Source organism: Neolamprologus multifasciatus, chromosome 9, assembly GCF_963576455.1.
Source record: "Neolamprologus multifasciatus chromosome 9, fNeoMul1.2, whole genome shotgun sequence".
Classification (NCBI taxonomy): domain Eukaryota; kingdom Metazoa; phylum Chordata; class Actinopteri; order Cichliformes; family Cichlidae; genus Neolamprologus; species Neolamprologus multifasciatus.
The window spans coordinates 2,710,013-2,732,500 of NC_140447.1; the positions used below are offsets into that span (position 1 = coordinate 2,710,013).

General features: G+C 43.9%; 1 protein-coding gene across 1 annotated transcript in view; it reads left to right on the forward strand.

The window, feature by feature from the left end:
• sspo (SCO-spondin) overlaps positions 1-22,488 on the forward strand; it is a 124,177-nt gene that overhangs the window by 76,135 nt on the left and 25,554 nt on the right. Inside the window, exons 87-106 of the mRNA XM_085173116.1 lie at positions 1,619-1,771; positions 1,862-1,908; positions 1,995-2,165; positions 2,244-2,420; positions 4,164-4,319; positions 4,392-4,519; positions 4,805-4,944; positions 5,074-5,120; positions 5,198-5,401; positions 6,483-6,644; positions 7,537-7,653; positions 7,755-7,893; positions 8,027-8,223; positions 8,304-8,474; positions 8,571-8,698; positions 8,776-8,930; positions 14,157-14,203; positions 17,702-17,866; positions 18,063-18,274; positions 19,177-19,272. Of these exons, the coding sequence (XP_085029242.1) occupies positions 1,619-1,771; positions 1,862-1,908; positions 1,995-2,165; positions 2,244-2,420; positions 4,164-4,319; positions 4,392-4,519; positions 4,805-4,944; positions 5,074-5,120; positions 5,198-5,401; positions 6,483-6,644; positions 7,537-7,653; positions 7,755-7,893; positions 8,027-8,223; positions 8,304-8,474; positions 8,571-8,698; positions 8,776-8,930; positions 14,157-14,203; positions 17,702-17,866; positions 18,063-18,274; positions 19,177-19,272 (2,812 nt within the window). The remainder of the gene's footprint in view (positions 1-1,618; positions 1,772-1,861; positions 1,909-1,994; positions 2,166-2,243; positions 2,421-4,163; positions 4,320-4,391; positions 4,520-4,804; positions 4,945-5,073; positions 5,121-5,197; positions 5,402-6,482; positions 6,645-7,536; positions 7,654-7,754; positions 7,894-8,026; positions 8,224-8,303; positions 8,475-8,570; positions 8,699-8,775; positions 8,931-14,156; positions 14,204-17,701; positions 17,867-18,062; positions 18,275-19,176; positions 19,273-22,488) is intronic.

Here is a 22,488-nt window from a genome sequence, read left to right on the forward strand (position 1 = left end):
GTTTACTATACGCAGTGGTATTAAACTGGTTTAATATACGCAGTGGTATTAAACTGGTTTAATATACGCAGTGGTATTAAACTGGTTTAATATACGCAGTGGTATTAAAGTGGTTTAATATACGCAGTGGTATTAAACTGGTTTACTATACGCAGTGGTATTAAACTGGTTTACTATACGCAGTGGTATTAAACTGGTTTAATATACGCAGTGGTATTAAACTGGTTTAATATACGCAGTGGTATTAAACTGGTTTAATATACGCAGTGGTATTAAACTGGTTTAATATACGCAGTGGTATTAAACTGGTTTACTATACGCAGTGGTATTAAACTGGTTTAATATACGCAGTGGTATTAAACTGGTTTAATATACGCAGTGGTATTAAACTGGTTTACTATACGCAGTGGTATTAAACTGGTTTAATATACGCAGTGGTATTAAACTGGTTTATTATACGCAGTGGTATTAAACTGGTTTAATATACGCAGTGGTATTAAACTGGTTTAATATACGCAGTGGTATTAAACTGGTTTAATATACGCAGTGGTATTAAACTGGTTTAATATACGCAGTGGTATTAAACTGGTTTAATATACGCAGTGGTATTAAACTGGTTTACTATACGCAGTGGTATTAAACTGGTTTACTATACGCAGTGGTATTAAACTGGTTTAATATACGCAGTGGTATTAAACTGGTTTATTATACGCAGTGGTATTAAACTGGTTTAATATACGCAGTGGTATTAAACTGGTTTAATATACGCAGTGGTATTAAACTGGTTTAATATACGCAGTGGTATTAAACTGGTTTAATATACGCAGTGGTATTAAACTGGTTTATTATACGCAGTGGTATTAAACTGGTTTAATATACGCAGTGGTATTAAACTGGTTTAATATACGCAGTGGTATTAAACTGGTTTAATATACGCAGTGGTATTAAACTGGTTTATTATACGCAGTGGTATTAAACTGGTTTATTATACGCAGTGGTATTAAACTGGTTTAATATACGCAGTGGTATTAAACTGGTTTAATATACGCAGTGGTATTAAACTGGTTTATTATACGCAGTGGTATTAAACTGGTTTATTATACGCAGTGGTATTAAACTGGTTTATTATACGCAGTGGTATTAAACTGGTTTAATATACGCAGTGGTATTAAACTGGTTTAATATACGCAGTGGTATTAAACTGGTTTAATATACGCAGTGGTATTAAACTGGTTTAATATACGCAGTGGTATTAAACTGGTTTATTATACGCAGTGGTATTAAACTGGTTTAATATACGCAGTGGTATTAAACTGGTTTAATATACGCAGTGGTATTAAACTGGTTTATTATACGCAGTGGTATTAAACTGGTTTATTATACGCAGTGGTATTAAACTGGTTTAATATACGCAGTGGTATTAAACTGGTTTAATATACGCAGTGGTATTAAACTGGTTTAATATACGCAGTGGTATTAAACTGGTTTATTATACGCAGTGGTATTAAACTGGTTTAATATACGCAGTGGTATTAAACTGGTTTAATATACGCAGTGGTATTAAACTGGTTTTCAGTGTACTCCACTGTGATTACCTGCTGGTCGTGTTATGTACCAGGTCTCTGACCCCCGACACCGAGGGGACACGTTGCCACTTCGAGGAGGTCCAGCACCGACCCTGCAGTCCAGGAACCTGCCCGCCTCTCTGTCTCATTGACAACCAGACGCTCAGTGTGGGGGACACCTGGCTCCAAGGAGAATGTAAACAATGGTACGTTAGATAAGGACCGAGGATATGGATGTCAAAAACAATGAAATGTCAGTGATTCTGTGCTCGAAGCTCTGCCTGTGTTTTTTCCAGCACGTGCACGCCAGAGGGCGTTTTCTGCCAAGACGTCGACTGCAGAGGTGCGTCGCTGTGTTTCTGTGAAAGAGTCGCAGATGTTTGAAGTCCTCGCAAAGAAAGTTGTGAAAACCCTTTGTGCTGTTTGCAGTGGACGGTGCTTGGACCCCCTGGTCGGTGTGGTCTGACTGCTCGGCGACTTGTGGTCGGGGCGCACACGTTCGAACCCGCGCCTGCATCAACCCCCCACCACGAAACAATGGTTCTCACTGCAGTGGGCCAGAGAAAGAAACACAGGAGTGTCAGACCCCTCCCTGCCTGGGTTTGTGTCTTAAGACAAGGAAAAAAAACACATGTTCTGTCTAATCAAAGAGAATTTAATTTACTCTTGCATCAACAGATGACCTTTGCCCTTGGTCTCCTTGGTCACCGTGCTCCCAGACGTGCGGGGCGGGGTCTGTATCACGACACAGGGCGTGCGTGTGCGAGCAGGAAGGAGATGCGGCGTGTCCCCCTGAGGTCGAGGCCGAGAGGAACCGTGTGGAGACGCAGCTGTGCTACAAACAGCCCTGTCCAGGTGCTCGCACACAAAACTCTCCAAAGAGTCATCCTGGCAGCGCTGAAGCCACGATTGTGTTTGTGCTGTGTGCTCTGTGTGTTTCTGAGACGCCGTTGTAATTAGAGGAACTTCAGCTGAGTCGAGGCTCATTAAATGATTGGATATAGTTGCAGTGATTGTTACTGATGAACAGTTATTCTAATATATTATTAGGTAATCTACGCATTTTCAAACTGTTCTCAGTCAGTATTTCTGAGCTATATGGACACAGACCAGAGCACATGTAGGGACACAACATTAGAGACTAGACTGGGGAACCACAGAGTGACATTAAAGGGTTTATTGGAGCTTTGTTTTTAGTGTCACATTGCATTATTAGGTCTCCATAGTGACTTAGTATGGTAAAGATTTTCTGTTGAAGGATATATTTTCAATTCAATTAAATTTTATTTATATAGCGCCAAATCACAACAAAAGTCGCCTCAAGGCGCTTCATAGATACAGAGAAAAGCCCAACAATCATATGACCCCCTATGAGCAGCACTTTGGTGGCAGTGGGAAGGAAAAACTCCCTTTTAACAGGAAGAAACCTCCAGCAGAACCAGGCTCAGGGAGGGGCGGGGCCATCTGCTGTGATTGGTTGGGGTGAGAGAAGGAAGACAGGATAAAGACATGCTGTGGAAGAGAGACAGAGATTAATAACAGATATGATTCAATACAGAGAGGTCTGTTAATACATAGTGAGTGAGAAAGGTGACTGGAAAGGAAAAACTCAATGCATCATGGGAATCCCCCGGCAGCCTACGTCTATTGCAGCATAACTAAGGGAGGATTCAGGGTCACCTGGTCCAGCCCTAACTATATGCTTTAGCAAAAAGGAAAGTTTGAAGCCTAATCTTGAAAGTAGAGATAGTGTCTGTCTCCTGAATCCAAACTGGAAGCTGGTTCCACAGAAGAGGGGCCTGAAAACTGAAGGCTCTCCCTCCCATTCTACTTTTAAATACTCTAGGAACAACAAGTAGGCCTGCAGAGCGAGAGCGAAGTGCTCTAATAGGGTGATATGGTACTACAAGGTCATTAAGATAAGATGGGGCCTGATTATTTAAGACCTTGTACGTGAGGAGCAGGATTTTGAATTCAATTCTGGATTATTTCATACATGCAACCTGCTGAGCTGCATCTCACACCGCAGGACGAAGACATGCAGTAAAGTCACAAATGCAAAAAATGTTTTAGTGGTTGATCTCAATCTGTTTCACACTGCTGGAGCTAATAGGACACAGACTGCAGATGTTTGCAACAGAGAATATTAAATCAGTCAAATTAACTTCACTTGTCCATCTGCTGATTTCTGTGTTGCACACATGTGCAGGTTTTATTGAGTGAAGCTGGACAGGCAGGTACAGCCTCTACTAAGTGAACAGAGCTCAGTGTACAGGGTATCGGTCCAACACAGAAAACAAATCGGACCCTTAACATTACTAATGCTACAAAACAAATCCTGGAACACCTGGAAAATTGGGAAAAGATGATCTGGCAGAAGAAATGAGGGCAGGCAGGAAATACACAAGGGCTCTAAATATGAGAGAATAGCACAAGTAGAGCTAAACAGAGCTTTGGAGCCTCGCGTTCAAACCTGTGTTAGACTGTGAGCAAGTATTTGACGTCTAAAATGATGCCATAGTACGCGATTAACTGAAGAGCGACTCACAAATGACATCGAGCGCTCGTGAATCTTGAATGTTGTCTTTGCTTTCGCAGGCTGTCCCATGTCAGCGTGGAGTGTTTGGTCTCCGTGTTCCTGTGCGTCCCAGAGGCAGCAGCGTTACCGTGTAGCGCTCTCGTCGCCCACCAGGGGTCAACAGTGCACTCCTGTGGAGACGCAGAGCCGGGCGTGCGGTCTCAGCCGCTGTGATGGTGAGTTCATTACCCTCAGAGCTGCTTAAGGTGCACTCTGGACCTACACCTCTTCATGTGTTTTCCTGCTAGACGTCTGCGACGCCCCGTTTGTGTACTCGCCGTGTGGCGCTCCCTGTGAGAAGCAGTGTGAACTGCACGGCCGTGAAGATCTGTGTGTGGGCGTCAGCGAGTGCACACCTGGCTGTTACTGTCCACAGGTGAGTTTAATGAACGCTGCAGAGTTTAATTATGATTTATGGACATTAACAGCAGGATACAGTGAGACGCACGTTGCATTTGGAGGTTTTGCTTTGATTTCTGGTCATTAAGAACAAATATGAGCACAATTGCCTGAAGTATGAATTCTACATTGATGTTACTTCTGCATCTAAATGTGTGATTTGAGAGCAACAAATGTGCTGGACTTTATGACCAAGACAAAGATCCGATCTCTGCGCTGTTTCCTCTTTTTGTGTGTTTTTGTGATGTGTTTTTCCTTGCAGGGCCTGCTGCAGTATAACGGGAGCTGTGTTCCTCCAGGGGAATGTGGCTGCATCCACCTGCAGCACCAAGCTGCAGGAGATCCACCCACACCTGTCACCGTCCCACAGGGCGCCACGGTCACCATAGGCTGCAGCACCTGGTCAGTTTTCTCTATCAGCCCCTGTTGCACCACAGTGTTGTCGTCACTCTGCTCTTCCTTTGTAATTCCCAGTTGTGCAGTTTGTCTGATTGTTATTATTGTCCGTTTCGTTGCTTCTCTGTCCTCCAGTCTTTGTCACGATGGCAGTTTGCAGTGCGACACGAGAGAATGTGAAGGTAAGAGAGCAGAGTAATAAAACGAGGCTCTCTGCAAACACGGTGAACCTGAATCTTTCTTTCTCTCCGTCGTTCAGTCGTCCTCAGCGAGTGGTCGGCCTGGACTCGGTGCTCTCCCTGCGTGCTGCAGCACAACAGCTCGCAGGTGGTGTCGATCCAGAGGCGCTTTCGAGCCTGTTTGGACCTGGATTCTGGTCTTCCAGTCTCTAAAGAGGAGGAGAGCCAGTGTCCAGGACTGCTGGTAGAGGAGAGGCCATGTCCAGATGCTAACATCTGCAGAGGTAACAAAGATGCTCACACCGAGAGTATTCAGTCGTCTTATTGGCCAGAGAGCAACAAAAGTAAATGTTCTGTGTTATGTTAGCGATTTTACTGCTATTGCAAACTCCTTTTGACCTTTGCAAGATTCTTTTAGGTCAAACTTGCACTGTGCACCTGGAAGTTGGGTCGGATTGAGGTTGGATGACGTTCACACCATAAACAAACTGCACAAACTGCACCTCCTCCACAGGGTCTGGGTGTTTGTGGGCACCAGAAAACCAAAAGGACAGTTCTGCTCTGTCTGAGAGCCTCTCAGTAAAAGTTTGCATGCAAACGCTGGGTGAATGAGTCAGGGCTCGACGAGCAGGACTCCAAAGAAAAGCATGAATTACACAGTTGGTCAGAGGGTGATGAAACGACTGCAGCGCGGTTTTCTCTGCAAAGGAAAGGGGGATAATTGTGTTTTGAAATAAATGCATGCACTTCAGAGCGTATTCTTTTCATCTGAACAAAGACAGTTGGAGTCTTACACACAGCGAGGAATAAACGGCTGCAGACACCGATAATGTGCAAGTCATGAACAGCTTCAGTTTATTAAATAAATGTCGTTTTGGATCCAGTGACGAGAGTGATGTCATTCTGACACGTGGAGTCTCTGAGGGAAAACGTTTACGGTGTGTCAGTCACAGCTGCCACCAGCAGACAGTTAAGACGCCTTAATCAGTGCAAAATGGGCTTTTCCTGCTATTTTGACTCACTTCACTCCCCAGAGGAGAAAAAAGGGTTAATGCTCATGTGTTGTTAGGTTTGTGCAAACGATGATTCAGCTCAAATGTAACTCTGTCATCATCTGAATGGCTGCTGTCCCAGCTTAGTTTGCATGTCAAACAGCTGAAGCTGGTACTTGGTCATAGAGTAAATACTGCTCAGCAAGAACGAACTAAACTGTGTCTCTTACGTATAAATCATGCAGCAAATAAACACATTGTGTTTGTTGCTCTGTCGTCATCAAATGAAACACTTCAAGTTTCTGTATTTGTCACTGTCAGTCTGTATAACAGATAATACCAAGCTTAGTTATGACAGTCACTCTGCTCCCAGATGTGTGTCAGTGGAGTGGGTGGAGTGCTTGGACGGCGTGTGCTGAGCCGTGCAGCGGTGGAGTCAGGCAGCGCTACAGACAGCCCCTGGCCTCTCCTGCAGGACCCCAGTGTAGGAGCCAAGAGACGCAGACCCAAGGATGCAACACGGCCCTCTGCCCAGGTACATGTGCGCTTAAAAAGAGAACAAAGCCAACAGGCTTTAAACATCAGACCAGACGGATCCAGATACGTTTCAAAGATAACATTAGTTACACAATTTGTTGATATATATGTGAGATGACTACAAAATGTTTTCCTCAAAGGCTTCGAGGCTGAGCCGGACAGAGAGGATCATGTTGTTGTGTCAGCGCGGTTTGTTAGAAACACTTTTGTGTGTTTTCACTTTGAACTGATGCAAAGTCATCAGTGTTTCTTTTCAGCAGATGAAGGAACTTCTGCACAGTTTTGGAAAGAAGTCAGAGGAAATTAGACGTACAAGTAAAATACTAATGTACACACTATATACAAAACTCAGAAAGTCGGCCAGGGTCAGGTCTGCTGCTGCTGTCAGTGGCTGCCCCGGCACAACTGCTGCTGAGCGATTTTGAATGCAACCACATGATCAGCGGACCAATCGGCAGCCGTCAGCTCATCCAATCCGGGACCTGCAAAGACTTAAAGACACAGACAAAGAAACAGCCACCAAAACAGATTATGGACAGGGCCGTATATAAAACGACACCTCAGAGGAAAATGATCCGATTCAATGAATTTCTAATCAAACGTCTTTATAGCTTAAAAAGAAGAATTTTATAAGAAGTTCAGTTCGTTCTGAAGCTGAAATAAAATAAATCAGGATGCACTAAAAGACTAAAAGCCTGTTTCATCTGTGTGTACGTGGATGGTGAGCAGCGACTCTGAAGGCTTTAAATCAGACTGAAGACAAAACGTTGTCCTTACGAGTATCAGTCTGTCACAGAGCTGCAGCTCTGTCACACGTCACACCACCACCACCGTGCTGAGCTCTGTTTCTACGTCAGCTCACACAGGCGTGATTTTCTTTGCTTTTCCAGGTGAGCGCTGCGAGGACAGGGATCGAGCCTACCAGGACAGCTGCGCCAACAAGTGTCCTCGCAGCTGCACTGACCTGTGGGAGCATGTGCAGTGTCTCCAAGGAGCCTGTCACCCGGGTAACCATGGATGACATCTTCCTAATATACGACTTTCATTACTTTATGTTTCTCTGTGTTTCTTCACTTTTCTGTCTCTTTATTTGGTTTTGTCTCCTCAGGTTGTCGGTGTCCAGAAGGACAGCTGTTGCAAGATGGCCGCTGCGTGCCAGTGACAGAGTGTCGTTGTGGTATCCCGTCAGGCAACGGGACGCTGGAGTTCATCCCTGACGAGGAGTTTCCTGTGGACTGTAACACCTGGTGAGCTTGCTATGAGCTGACGTGTGGTCATAGTTGGGATTAATGAAGCAGTTTTTTAAATTCTGCAGGTTTTTTGTAGCGTTTAGTTCAGAAACTTTGCTCCGTCTCACTCGTAACGCTCCTCGGTGTGCAGTGTGTGTGAGAACGGCACCGTGGTGTGCTCCCAGCTTCCCTGTCCACTTTATGAGCCCTGGAGTCCGTGGAGCGCCTGCTCGGCTTCGTGTGAGCGAGGCCGGAGAACCAGGACACGCCGCTGCCAGGACGCCGAGGGCGGCCCGCCCTGTGCCGAAATCACGCAAACAGAAATCTGTGACCTGCCATCGTGTCCAGGTCTGACATCCTGAGATTTTACCTGCAGGTCTGGCGTCCCCTTACCTCCTTAATCTCTGCTTGACTCGCCGTCTTTGCAGCGGGTTGTTTGCTGAGTGAGTGGTCAGCCTGGAGCGAGTGCAGCGCCTCCTGTGGCGGCGGGTCGTCATTGCGGAACAAGACGGTCCTTCGAGAGCCAGAGCCCGGCGGGACGGCCTGCGTCGGGCCGCTTGAACAGCACGTTGTCTGTAACACCAACAGCTGCCTGCCCGGTAACACAAGCACACATAACACTGTGCACTTTGTGCGTCTACACGTCTGCACGCCGACCTGTGACAGTCGAGCTCATTTGCTTCATGTTCCTGCAGAGTGTCCCGGCACGCAGGTGTCCAGCGACTGTTCAGCTTCCTGTCCGTATACCTGCCAGGACTTGTGGCCACACACTCAGTGTTTACCTGGACCCTGCACGCCGGGGTGCACATGCCCTCCTGGACAGGTGTGTGTGTGTGTGTGTGTGTGTGGTTGGACAGCAGATGTGAGTCCTAACTGATTGTCTCGTCGTGCCCTCTGTAGGTGTTGCACAGGGGCGACTGTGTGCCTCGCGCTGACTGTCCCTGTTCACCGCTCTCTTTGCCGGCTGATTTTCAAAGCGGGAATGTCAGCTCCGAGTCCTTCACGGAAGCTCTGCTGCCACCGGGAGCGGCCGTTCAGCACCTCTGCAACACATGGTGATCTGCTGTTGGTGTAGTCAGTCATTCACTGAGTCGTGGTGTAGGCTGTTGAACCAACGGCTTTAAAACTGTAATATGTGACGCTTGCATTTCCGGGCTCAGGATGTAGAGCAGGTCAGCTACTGATCAGAAGGTTGGTGGTTCAATAGCTGCTCAGGTATCCTTGGGCAAGATGTCGAATCTCCAGTTGCTCCTGATGTGTTCATTAGAGGAAGGTTTTAGACAGAAAGCTTTCAGACAGTGAAAAGTGCAGAAATGGGAGATTAAACGATGCAGAGTGCTCGAGTAGAGTAAAAAAGCACGATGGAAGAAGCAGTGCATCCACACTGCACCGTTTAAAAATGACTCGACCGATGATTTGATTTTTTTTCTAATGTTTCTAACAATATTCCAACTAGGGCTGGGTTTTTATAATCGATTCATCGATTAAAATCGATTCTGGCTTGGATATCGTGAAATCGATTCATTAAAATCCTGAATAAATTTTTTAATATACATTTATTTTGCCCAAAATTCCAGAATCTCAGGTTAAATCTCACAAAATTTCAACAACCACCAAACATTTAAAACAGTAAATGAGAGCAGGAACACGGATTCTTCACAAAGACGTAAACACACAGAGCAGCCCGCGGATCAGAATCAGTGAGATGTCGCCTTTCTCACAGTCGGGGCTGAAAGCCGACAGCTCGCTGATTCTGATGTTTCGGCGGTCCGCGCTTTGTGTTTACGCCCTTTTTGCGCTGATTCTGAAGCTGTTAGTTTGATCTCTCTCCAAACAATATTGACTGAACCAGCAGCAAAAGAAGATCCAAACTAAGCTTCACATAAACATCGTCATGAATTCACTCTGATGTTTACTGTTTTGCTTCCAACACGATAAAATCACACGTCATGCACAGCTCTCTCTCTCTCTCTCTCTCTCTGTACTTCAAGAACAGTTTCCTGTCTAAAAATCTGTTTTCTGCATTATTGGCTTGCTTGTTACCACAAGTCTACCATTGTTTACAGCACTGTCGGCCGCTTTTGTTTCCTATTACATACTTCCGAAAAGAAAACTTAATTTCTGCTGTTCAATACTTCTTCTTCTTAACCTTTATTTAACCAGGAAAATCCCATTGAGATTAAAAACCTCTCTTTCAAGGGAGACCTGGCCAAGATAGGCAGCAGCAACACACATGCAACAATAAGTGAAAGAATACAAATAAAATAAAATAAAATAAAATTCAATAAAATTCAAATAAAAATAAATAAAAAAATCAGTTAAAATGACAATCAATCTAATTGAAACAGTTGCATGTTATGGACTTGGCCTCAAGGATTCGTAGTTTAGATTTAAAAGCACTTAATGAAATAAATTCAGTCATTTTCCTTCTGCAGTTTGTTCCAAGCCGAGGGAGCTACTGAACAAATTTAAACTTTTTAAAATTATACAAAATGCAAAACACTCAGCTGTGTCTCTAATAAAACCGCTGTAACTTCAGAGGTGATGTTCATGTGTTGATTAATGATTTTCTTTCGTTTTTGATGTGCTGCAGAATATTTTTATAAAATCTGATGCCAGGAAAACCTTCATGTTTTTCTGTGTTTTATCTTCAGCTACTTTGACACAAAGGCCTCTGCTGTGACGCTCACACCTTTGATAAAGTCTTGGTGTGTCAGCTTCCTTTTTATAGATACAAAAATATGTAAATGTACTGATCTGAATTATAATATTTCTGACTGTCAAAATTTCCCAGATTCAAATTGAATCAAATTGTGGATCAAATCAATTCAGGACCTTGTGAATCAGAATTGAATCGATTCTAGAAATCAGTGACGATACCCAGCCCTAATTCCAACCCAAAGAAATGTATATTTTGTTCATTGTTGTGTTTCATTTTGATCCAAGACATTTAAATGTAGCAATTAACGTTACATTTGCTACATTTTCTTCAGTATTTCTTCAGAATAAAGAGACGTAGCATAAATAAAGTCAATGAAATGACTGGTAGCTTGTTCACGAACATCATTTCTGCCCGAGTCAGGTCGATTTTATCAAACTGTCTATTTTTGTTTTAACTAAAAGAAAACGGAGGCTGTAGTAGCAGCTTTCATCTTTCTCTGTGCTTTGACACAACGTCCGGTATTGAACCGCTTTTTAATAAGTTAATGTTAAGCTTCTTGTATAATACGTACTCTTACAGTAGCCTGGTAGGCAACTGTGTGGCTGGTCTGATTTCTCAGACTTTTTATCTAATTTAGTTCTGAGCTCAGATAAAATAATTATTGTGGGTGATTTTAACATCCATGTAGATGCTAAAAATGACAGCCTCAACATGGCATTTAATCTGTTGTTAGACTCAATTGGTTTCTCTCAAAATGTAAAAGAACCCACCCACCACTTTAATCACACTCTAGATCTTGTTTTAACATATGGCATAGAAACTGAACATTTAACAGTGTTTCCTGAAAACCCTCTCCTGTCTGATCATTTCTTGATAACATTTACATTTACAATAATTGATTACGCAGCAGTGGAGAGTGGACTTTATCAAAGTAGATGTCTTTCTGAAAGCGCTGTAACTAAGTTTAAGAATATAATCCAGCCACTGTTATCATCGTCAATGCCCTGTACCAACACAGAGCAGAGCAGCTATCTGAACGCTACCCCAACAGAGGTCGATTATCTTGTTAATAATTTCACCTCCTCACTACGTACGACTCTGGATACTGTAGCTCCAGTGAAAACTAAGGTCTCTAATCAGAAGTACCTGACCCCGTGGTATAATTCTCAAACACGTACCCTAAAGCAGATGACTCGTAATCTGGAGAGGAAATGGCGTGTCACAAATTTAGAGGATCATCATTTAGCCTGGAGAAATAGTTTGTTGCTTTATAAGAAAGCCCTCCGCAAAGCCAGAACAGCTTACTACTCATCACTGATTGAAGAAAATAAGAACAACCCCAGGTTTCTCTTCAGCACTGTAGCCAGGCTGACAAAAAGTCAGAGCTCTTTTGAGCCAACCATCCCTTTAACGTTAACTAGTGATGACTTCATGAACTTCTTCACAAATAAAATTTTTATCATTAGAGAAAAAATTACCAATAATCATCCCACAGATGTAATATTATCTACAGCTACTCTTAGTTCCATTGATGTTAAGTTAGACTCTTTTTTTCCAATCGATCTTTCTGAGTTAACTTCAATAATTACTTCCTCCAAACCATCAACGTGTCTTTTAGACCCCATTCCTACAAAACTGCTCAAAGAAGTCCTGCCATTGATTAATTCTTCGATCTTATATATGATCAACCTATCTCTAATAATCGGCTATGTACCACAGGCCTTCAAGGTGGCTGCAGTTAAACCTTTACTCAAAAAGCCATCTCTAGACCCAGCAGTCTTAGCTAATTATAGGCCAATCTCCAACCTTCCTTTCATATCAAAAATCCTTGAAAGAGTAGTTGTCAAACAGCTAACAGATCATCTGCAGAGGAATGGTTTATTTGAAGAGTTTCAGTCAGGTTTCAGAGTTCATCACAGCACAGAAACAGCTTTATTGAAGGTTACAAATGATCTTCTTATGGCCTCTGACAGTGGACTCATCTCTGTGCTTGTCCTTCTTGACCTTAGTGCAGCATTCGATACTGTTGACCATAATATTCTATTAGAGCGATTAGAACATGCTGTAGGTATTACAGGTATTGCACTGCAGTGGTTTGTATCATATCTATCTAATAGACTCCAATTTGTGCATGTAAATGGAGAGTCCTCTTCACACACTGAGGTTAATTATGGAGTTCCACAGGGTTCGGTGCTAGGACCAATTCTGTTTACATTATACATGCTTCCCCTAGGCAGCATCATTAGAAGACATAGCATACATTTTCACTGCTATGCAGATGACACCCAGCTCTATCTGTCCATGAAGCCAGATAACACACACCAATTAGTTAAACTGCAGGAATGTCTTAAAGACATAAAGACTTGGATGGCCACTAACTTTCTGCTTCTTAACTCAGATAAAACTGAGGTCATTGTACTCGGCGCTGAAAAGCTTAGAAATATGGTATCTAACCAGATTCTTACTCTGGATGGCATTACCTTGGCCTCCAGTAACACTGTGAGGAACCTTGGAGTCATTTTTGACCAGGATATGTCCTTCAACGCACATATTAAACAAATATGTAAGACTGCGTTCTTCCATTTGCGCAACATCTCTAAAATTAGAAATATCCTGTCTCAGAGTGACGCTGAAAAACTAGTTCATGCATTTATTACTTCCAGGCTAGACTACTGCAATTCATTATTATCAGGATGTCCAAAAAACTCACTGAAAAGCCTTCAGTTAATCCAAAATGCTGCAGCAAGAGTACTGACAGGGACTAGAAGGAGAGAGCATATTTCTCCTGTTTTGGCTTCCCTTCATTGGCTTCCTGTTAAATCCAGAATTGAATTCAAAATCCTGCTCCTCACATACAAGGTCTTAAATAATCAGGCCCCATCTTATCTTAATGACCTTGTAGTACCATATCACCCTATTAGAGCACTTCGCTCCCGCTCTGCAGGCCTACTTGTTGTTCCTAGAGTATTTAAAAGTAGAATGGGAGGGAGAGCCTTCAGTTTTCAGGCCCCTCTTCTGTGGAACCAGCTTCCAGTTTGGATTCAGGAGACAGACACTATCTCTACTTTCAAGATTAGGCTTAAAACTTTCCTTTTTGCTAAAGCATATAGTTAGGGCTGGACCAGGTGACCCTGAATCCTCCCTTAGTTATGCTGCAATAGATGTAGGCTGCCGGGGGATTCCCATGATGCATTGAGTTTTTCCTTTCCAGTCACCTTTCTCACTCACTATGTATTAACAGACCTCTCTGTATTGAATCGTATCTGTTATTAATCTCTGTCTCTCTTCCACAGCATGTCTTTATCCTGTCTTCCTTCTCTCACCCCAACCGGTCGCAGCAGATGGCCGCCCCTCCCTGAGCCTGGTTCTGCCGGAGGTTTCTTCCTGTTAAAAGGGAGTTTTTCCTTCCCACTGTCGCCAAAGTGCTTGCTCATAGGGGGTCATATGATTGTTGGGCTTTTCTCTGTATCTATGAAGCGCCTTGAGGCGACATTTGTTGTGATTTGGCGCTATATAAATAAAATTGAATTGAATTGAATTGAATTGGTTCAGCCTCGTGTTCAGTTCCACTTTTCTTTCATCTAATTTTACTCACTTGACTTTTTTGTGCTCCTTCCAGCTTGTGCCAAGGTGGAAAGTTCAACTGCACCTCAGAGGCCTGTGAGGGTGAGTGATGCTCCGTCACAGCTGCATTTCCTGAACCTCATAGGGCCTCTCTCTCTTTCAGCAATGAAATGACGGTCAGCAACAATAATGTTCGGTTGAACTGGCAGGGTCGTGATAAAAATGTCAACCTATCTATAGTTGGAGCAGCTGCTGCTGCAACAGTTGGCTCAAATAACTGAGCTGCAGTCTCATCAATCAGAGACTACACAGGCCATTACTGGGATTTTGTGTCATAAACGTACAATTTCACGATGTGAGCTTTGGTTCTGCTTCCAGAGCAGATCACAGTATCATTGATCCTAATGTGGAATAAAAGAGGATCTCATTTCAATCACATTACTGCACATTTTAGTTGCAGTTTCTTCTCACACATCTGTCCAGACATTACTTTACTGGCCCTTGTGATACTTTCTTAAACGAGAGGTTAGAGAAGTATCTGTGAATATCTTCTTAGAGACTCGAATCTGCAAACAGCTCTGTGGTTTGTGTGTTTTGTCTTGTTTGTAGTTGTGCTGTTGGTTGTAGTGAGTTCCTTTTTCACCATAGGTGTTATTTTGCTACATATAGAAGATTGATCATGATAACAGCTTCACGCACAACTTCAGTTTGGGTGTTTAGGAAAGTCCCAAAGTGTGGCAAGAACTGTGAGAAAAATGAGCACTAATGTTTGTAGGAGTGCTGTCGCACTTTATTAACAGTAATAAGAATATGTTGTCTGATGGCAACATATTCTTATTACTGTTAATAAGAGCAAAAAGAAGCAGCTCATGTGGTTGTTGCAACAACAAGTGCATGGAAAAAATCATTACAAAGAGTGTAATGATATACTCAGTGTTGGGGAGTAACGGAATACATGTACCGCCGTTACGTATTTAAAATACAAAATATGAGTAACTGTATTCCGTTACAGTTACCGTTTAAAAAGGTGGTATTTAGAATACAGTTACTTTGCTGAAATAAATGGATTACACGGCGGTACTTCCCTGTTTCATATTGTGGCGGGTCAGGACTGTTTGGGTTTTGTTTGACAGCTACGTTCTGTTGTTCCAGGCGGCAGCGTTACGGTTGCCATGGTTACAGGGTGCCGCTCTCTCTCTGCGTGTTTCCTGGGTGAGAGAGGGCTTTTTGTTGTTGTTGTGCTAAGCTAACAGGCAGAATGCTACAGGTATAGCTCTAAAGAATGTAGCATCACGGGCAGTGTAGTCCGTGCTGCAGGGAGAATGGACTGCCATACACGTTATGTGTCTGTGAGCGAGGGAGGGAGAAAAAGGAAAAGTACGAGCTGTCATCGAGCAAAAACGGGAGCTGGAAGCATGTAAATATAATAATAACCACTGCAGCCAAGAAGAGAGCCTGACGAGCCCAGTTGTAAGTAAGCTATTAAGACTCGACTGTACACCGTGTTCGTGTTTTCCTCCAAAAACAATAAGTTCTGTTGGAGCAGCCTTTCAACGCCTCTCTCTGTCTCTGCTAGCAAAGTTGACCCAGACAACAAAGTAAAGCTAGTTTTCAGCTACGAGCCGACACAGAACCCACCGTATTAGCCAGAGGTCCCTTTACTACGGTTCGGAGCCGCGGACCTTCAGTAACAGTAATAAATCACAGCAATAGTACATTCATGTAGTTGTAAACAGCATGATAATATATTAAGTAATCCAAAGTATTCAGAATACGTTACTCTCATCGAGTAACGTAACGGAATACGTTACAGAATACATTTTGGGGCATGTATTCTGTAATCTGTAATGGAATACATTTTAAAAGTAACCTTCCCAACACTGGTTATACTGTTGTAATATATTGACTTTTTTGTAGAAAGTAAAACAGGACTCATCAACATTCTGAGGAAACCAGGTCAAGTTAGCACAGAAAGGGTTTTACCGCACAGGTCACATCAGTGCATGAAATAAAAAGTATGTTCTTACTCTAAAGCAGTTGATCTGTCGTGTTGGTTTGTCTGAAAGGTGCCGTACGTTTGATTCACAATGAGTAAGTGAGGCAGAAATCAGCTCAGTGTTTTATGTTGTTTTCAGATGTTTTGGCAGCGCTGCAGGAGAGGAGGTGGTGAGTGAAATGCTATCACGACCAATAAACAAATTTGAAAGTATGTAAGAATTAAACCCACCAGTACCCACCTACTGGACCTTTGGACACTTTTAAAAGCAAGAAATGAAACAGGTCTGTGCTGCATTTCCCTCCCTACCAAACCACGATGGAGCATAAAGGAAACATACGACACAACCTGATTGGGCGTTGTACTGTGTTGCCCAGTTCAGCATCACTTCCTGTCAGGTGTCCGTCAGCAGAAACTTTGATGTTTCCAGCAAATATTTCACTGTTTTATGCATTTTGGAAATGCAATAAAAACAAACAAATCTATTTCAGTCTAAAAGATTTTAAATGCTTTTACTGACCTAATAGAACATCCTGTAAATATGCACACACTTAGACTCTGATGGTTACAGCAGACTCAACAAAAGCTGTGAAGAAGATTTTTACTATTATTTCTTTATCTTTTCATTAGTCTTTTATCCTGTTTTATTCTTTATCTTCTTTCTCTCAACCAACCAATCACAGCAGATGGCCGCCCCTCCCTGAGCCTGGTTCTGCTGGAGGTTTCTTCCTGTTAAAAGGGAGTTTTTCCTTCCCACAGTCACCAAAGTGCCGCTCATAGGGGCTCATATGATTGTTGGGTTTTCTCTGTGTGTGTTATTGTAGGTCGACCTTACAATATAAAGCATCTTGAGGCGACTGCTGTTGAGGATACTAGTTGTTGTGGTTTTGGACGTTTAGTCTGCAGTTACCGTTGTCCCCTCTCCATGATCACGTCTTCAGTAGGAGGTTGACCAGGACTGGCTGCAGGCCAGACAGGCACACACACAGGTCCAAGCAGAATGTGGTCTGGTATTGTAATATGGATGATGGGTTTCATCACTGGTACGGACAACTCAATGTGCTTTTCCCCAAAACAAGTTGAAATGTGGACTCACCTGACCACAGATCTGAGATCAGCTCAGGCCCGAGTGCTCATTCCTGTCGTCGTTAACGTGTGGCTTCCTCCTCCCAGAATACAGTTTCACGTTGCATTTCCGTGTGCAGTCATGTGTTAGACGGGGTTTCCAAATGAGCCCAGGTGGCTGTTTCTGATTTCTCAGGCAGTGGTTCCTGTGATCAGGAGCATTCAGCTGTGGTTTCCAGCCTTTTATACACCGAAGCGTTTCAGTGTTAGTTTATTCATCTACTTTTTAAATGTTCATGTATTTACAAAATGCTGTTATGTTGGTCAGTAAATTTGAACACTGAAAATCTTCCTTTTGCACTTTTATAAGTTAATGCTTCGCATAATTTAACATTTTTATAACATTCTGTAAAATATCCCAAATCTCAGGAAATGTTTATAATTTCCTGGGTACATTGAAGTGGTCAGGTGACAGTTTCCTGCTGCAGATAAATGCACATTAAAACCAGTGAATGTCCCACCCTCTTATGTCCTTCCAGTGGACTGCCAGTGGTCCACATGGTCCCAGTGGAGCCCTTGTTCAGCCAGCTGTGGTGCAGGACAGCAGAGCTCCATCAGATTTGTACTGGAGCCCAACCAGTATGGAGGGGCTCCGTGTGAAGGCCCTAACCTGCGCACAACAACCTGCATCGCCCCTGACTGTGGTGAGTGAGAGGAAGTTGATATTTTACTGATGATGCATGATCGAGTAAACTCGTCATTATCTCTGCATCCTTTAAACACTTACCCCTCTTTGGATCCCCATTGTTCCTTTCTCCTTCCTGATTCATCATTAAATGCTTTCCACTCCACCCTATCATCTTCCCATCGCATCATCCATCCCCGTCTCCTCTCCTCCAGCGTGTCCTGATGGGGAGCAGTGGAGGAGGACGACATCAGACGGGATCCTGCTGTGTGAGAGGAGCTGCCAGGACATTTATTCCTCCTCTCCTGTCAACTGCAGCCACTCTGCTGAAGGCTGCGTCTGTCAGGAGGGGCTTTACCGAAACCCGGAGGGCGCGTGCGTCATCCCTGCCCTCTGCCCTTGCCATGACCGGGGCGTCCTGCGGGAGGTACGTCGGCGCGTGCGCACAAAAAGCAAAGTGACATCTGCTGCCCGGCAAACTTGGCATCTTGTAGCCATTGTTCCCGCCTCCGTACCATTGGTGTAGTGTTTACACGCCATCCCATTCAGTCCCATTGTGTTATTTACTCATAAAGAAGGGCCTATTAGAAGATGAGTGACAAGCTTAACAGGACACATTAAGCCACTGTGCCCCTTCAGCCCTCAGCCCTCATCAATTATGTAGGAAGTGCTGTTAAAGCCAGCACTCGGACGGCAACTGGGCAAGCCTGCCAGGAATTATTTATGAAGGAGTGGGTATTAGAGGATTATAACAATTAATCTTACCCTGACAAGAGGTCAGGGCTGCTCTTCTTTCTTTCTGAGGTCTTTCTCTTTCATTTTCTCTGCCTCGCCTTCTCCTCACAGTTTTTTCATTTTCTCCTTGCATCCTCCTCTTCCTCTTTTCTCTCCTGTCCGCCCCAGCTTTCCCGTTATTCTCCCGTCTCGTTCCGTCTGCCTGCCTACTCCGTCTCCCTCTTTCTGTCAGCTACTTGAGTCATGTAAAGACCCTCTGTGGTTTTCTAATCAGCCAGCCCATGACTCTACCAAATGGCTCAGTGTGAGCTGCAAAGCCACTTCTAAAACTGAGCACAGTTATTCCTATAGCAGCACATACACATGAGACATGTCTGTATAATGCTCTGTTATGATTATAGCATCGCTGTGTGCCACAATCAGCTCAAATCCACAACAGTTTGGGTGGATTCGCTGAAGAAATTGCTCCAGTTGCACTTTCATCAAACCTGCACTCATGCCAGTGTGCATGCAGGGTAATGGGCTGTTGAGGCATCAACCCAATTACAGCGTCTGGTGTATAAAAATGGATATTTTTGTGTGTGTGTGAGCCAGGCTGGATCAGAGTGGGAGGAGGACTGTCTGTCATGCAGCTGTGTGAACGGGAGGAAACTGTGCCGGCTGAGGTGCCCTCCACTGTACTGTGATGAGGTGAGACACAGACACTTACACTGAAACAACATGGGTTTGATGATTCACGTTACTTTATGGACACACAGATACAGACTGTTTAATCAGAGATGTCAGGGGATGCTGATGTGGTCAGTTAAGTAGCAGAAATTAACAACAGCTGCATTAGAAAAGCAACAGTGAGATTCCCCCAAACAGGTTTGAAGGTGGAGGCCACTCACATGTTTTACCTTCTCATTTTCACTAGTTTTGTGCTCGGCTAGGGTCAGTGTCACTGCTGGTAGCATGAGGGAAACCTGGACCCTACAGAGGGTGCACAGGTAGTCCAACTCACCCAGGGTTAACCCATCAGCAGGACCAGTATCTGCTCCTCTGTGTAAAGAGGAACATGATGAGCAGCCAGAGCTACAAAATGACCTCCAGCAGGTCACCGTCTCTGACAATTAAAAGCAGCCTGACTTCACAGGCCACGTGAAAGGGTCTGGAGAAGCTGCCTGTAACTGGACGCTAGTTTGGAGCGGAGGCATATTGCTGGAGGGGCACACAGAGCTCCACAGGCTAGGCAACAGTACTCTGACTGACATTATGGACCCATTACCCACATAGCAAACTTGGTATAGCCCGGATCTGGCCCACACAGTGTGCTTAAACATGGCCCACATACCGCAAAGAACGACGGCCCTTTGGTGGCCCAGATCAGGTTTGTGGCCCACACATGGGCCAGCACAAGGCCAGTTGCAGACACACTGGTGGCCCTGTGCTGGCCCACACATGGGCCAGCACAAGGCCAGTTGCAGACACACTGGTGGCCCAGAACAGTTTCAGCTCTGACCCCAGATGTCAGCCTAATGTGTACCTTAATCAAGCCGTGTAATAACAACATGTGCTGGAACATGATAGTGCAAAAGTAACATGAGGAAACTCTGTTCAGACAGTGAATGCACTGATTCTTATATAGCGCTTTTCTACTCTCACGGATTACTCAAAGTGCTCTATACAACAGGTGACCTGCTCTACCTCCTGAGCTGCAGCCTCCCAGTGGTAAACATGTTAAACCGTCACTAGGTTTTGGAGAAAGTGTACACTAACAAACCTGTCAAACCTGCATTTGAAACATTAGCTACCATAGCAGTATAGCATTGCAACATGACATCTGGGTCTTCTAACTAAAATAGGAAAATAGGAACATAAACAGTGCCATCTACACCAGGCCTGGCCCACATCTGGATGACATACCACATACCATGCCAGAAGTCAGCCAGCAGTGCCGGCTTGACACCAGACCTGTCTGCTATGTGGGAATGACACCCTACACCAGTGCAGTGGATCCTGGGTTCTTCCTGGTGGTCCTGGTGAGATGTATGGGGGCATTTCCTAAAACATGAAGCAATTGATGCCATTGACTGGCCCCATGCTTACCTGACCCTCACTCCAGTAGGACACCTCAGACTGAGCTCATGGCCTGGTCCAGATCTGCGAGGATATCTCCTAAGCGTTGTCAGGTGTTGTCAGGCATGCATGTAAGCTTGTTGGGGCCATAGAAACTACAGAGTACCATTTTCTGTTATGTCAATGATTTTTCATTAAAATTCATATTCAGGTTTTTTTGTAACGTAGCCCTCTGTAGACTGATACTCATCAATTCCCACAAATGACGTGAAATCTTTGCATTTCTAACAGATTACGCTGTTCATGTCAGTGCTGACGTCCAGCTTTTTCGACTTCTGATGTGTCTTAAAGTTTTGAAGGTGTTTGACAGAAATATCGGTCCCCAGAAATAACATGCACATGAGGAGGAACCATTTTCTCCACAGTAGCTGCTGACAAACGTGTACCTAAAATGTGCATTTGCAGTCCCGGTGCAAACACGGCTAATCTGCGATGAAGATTGACGTACAGAGGCATAATTAGTCTCTCAGACAAACGCACCGGTGCAGTCAACTGCCACAGCTACCCGGGGTTCACCTAACATCTCTGGAGGTTGCAAACATCTAAATTAGTCTGAGTGAGGCACAAAATGCTCTGCCGCTGAAGAATGTGTGGGACGTTGGCTGAAACAGATCAATACTCTCCAGTCCTCCCACGAGCCTGCCCTTTTGTCTTCACCATAGCCTTCTGCCTCCAGTGAGACACTGGCTACTTATTTAAGCGTAATATAGTTTTGTTGATTTGTACTCTGTGCCTTCACTAACTAACTGAACTAGATCAGCTCTAATCTTGTATAAATGGAAGACCAAAGAGTTTTCAGCTTCTTGTTTATTTCGTTTCAGATTATTTCAGGTTTATATTGTCTTATATTAGATGATGAAAAAGAATTGATCGATACATTGGAGGACTTAAAATTTCTGGCAATTGTAATGGACAAGTGATTTAGAATTGTTAATCCTGTTTGAGGTTGTTTTGTTTTTAGGGTGGGTGGGTAATGCACAGGTCAAAGCACATATGGGAAATATGGGAAAAACAATCTGAGGCAGGAAAAAGGAGTCGATGAAATGTGCTAGTCCCTGCATACAGCTGTGCAGAGCAACTCATCTTTAGCAGTTTGTTATACACGTTTGATGCCCTGTCTCTGACTTCATGCAAACTGGAGTTTACACTTTGGATAACTTAGTAACATGTATGGCTGTGCTGCTGCTGGTCTCTGACTCCCAGTGTTAGTCACACACAGCATTCATGCTGTACACCCCAGAGCAGATGAATTATATAAAATCGTATCAAATATTAATTCATGTTTGTATTCCTGAGGCAGGTGGAACTTTTGGTATCACGTGGAGGTGGATTCAGTGCCTCCCTGTAACATTGGTCTGTGGAGGCATCACATCACGTTCTTTTTCTTGTAAACTTCATTTTTCACCCTTTCTTCTTATTTAGTTCATTCTTGTCATCGTGTTTGTTTCATTGTAAAAATGTGAGCGTGTCCAGAAGCCCCCACGCTGGTCGTGTGTGTCGGGATGAATTAGAGAGCACAAAGGAAAAGATAAAAGTAGGGAAAATAATATATGGATGGAATTCTGCATGATAATAAAAATACCCCTCAGTGAAGAAAAGAAGTCAGGCTTTGTGCAAAGTACAGATAAGGACACAGCAGCAACACGGTTACGTCCAAGCAGACGGTGTCTTACAGCGGAGAAGGTGTCAGCTTCTAAAACTGCAGGGCGAGAGACATTTCCTGTTCAGTAATAGTACTTTTGTCGTCACATTAACTGCGTCTGGGCTGATTGGATTGATGAGTCATTA